Raw genomic sequence first — 1,034 nt, 5'->3', positions numbered from 1 at the left:
TGTGGCATCAAGTCATAATGTCTATATCCATGCTTGCAGAGCATGGATAACATTGAAATATCTGATAGTTGCAGTGATTTTTAGCTCATTGCTATTTTCATTTTGTTTTGTAGAGCTTYAAAGCAAGAATAAGCAATATCCCCACAATAAAGAAATTCCTGCAGCCTGGCAGCCAGAGGAAACCTTTAATACGAGAGGAAGATGTACCCAAAGTGATAAAAATTTTCTACTAAGCAGCAGCCTAAAGCTACAGAAACTCTATTTCATTGTGTTTGCTRATAGTGGCAAAGTGAAATTAATGAAAACACTGTAAACCAGGGGTTTTGATCTGTCTTTCCGTAGCTACAGGACTGGTTTTAGCCTACTGCCAACACTTCCAAGGTACAGCTACATGAGCCTACCAATAAGGGCAATAGCTTACTGATTAGGGGGTGAATTGCACACCAGAGGATGCCTTAAATGACTAAAGAGTATACTTGAAATAAAATCTTACCGTTGATACTCAAACCCAGGCTGTCCATCGATTTCTTGCTGCTATATTTATCCCTAAGGTCTGTCTGCTTCTGTTYTTCTGGCATTGGGAAATTAGGAGAATTTATCCCAAGTAGTGGGTGATGTCTGTTTTTTGGGAAGTGCCAGGAAAAGTCTTCAGGTCCTGCTTAGATGAGGGTGAAAGGTTTGAATTCTTAGCTTTTCTCAGAGCTTAACTTGAAATACCCTTTTGGAGCAGAGGTTCTACTGCACCTCTGTTTTGTCACTAGACACTTAAACTCTTGCATTGCAGCTTCATCAATGTTTTCTTTATCACATGGTCTATTGTAGTAGCTGAAAGCCCTTTGGAGACTCTGAGAAAGGAATGCTTGTCACCAGCTGGGAAGTTTAAATCTTATTATTTGAGGCAGGAGGAATCAGGATGATGTCAGGTGTTAGTGAGACCTTGGAATGTGGAGCTTAATGCTGACTCATGAAACCAAGTTTAATAGAAGTTGTTCATTATAATCAGTTAAATCAAACTCCACTCCTGAGGTTTGAAA

General features: G+C 39.5%; 1 protein-coding gene across 1 annotated transcript in view; it reads left to right on the top strand.

The window, feature by feature from the left end:
- Positions 1-507, top strand: part of LOC130579253 (glutathione S-transferase-like) — a gene marked incomplete at its 5' end in the record, with an annotated part of 9,574 nt that extends 9,067 nt beyond the window's left edge. Inside the window, one exon of the mRNA XM_057375904.1 lies at positions 114-507. Within this exon, the coding sequence (XP_057231887.1) occupies positions 114-233 (120 nt within the window). The remainder of the gene's footprint in view (positions 1-113) is intronic.
- Positions 508-1,034: the final 527 nt, after the last annotated feature.

This window comes from Malurus melanocephalus, unplaced genomic scaffold, assembly GCF_030028575.1.
Source record: "Malurus melanocephalus ecotype Western Australia unplaced genomic scaffold, MMel_1.1 scaffold_263, whole genome shotgun sequence".
Taxonomy (NCBI): Eukaryota; Metazoa; Chordata; class Aves; order Passeriformes; family Maluridae; genus Malurus; species Malurus melanocephalus.
Note: the sequence above shows the minus strand (reverse complement) of the source record. Positions and strands in the feature narration are given on the sequence as shown.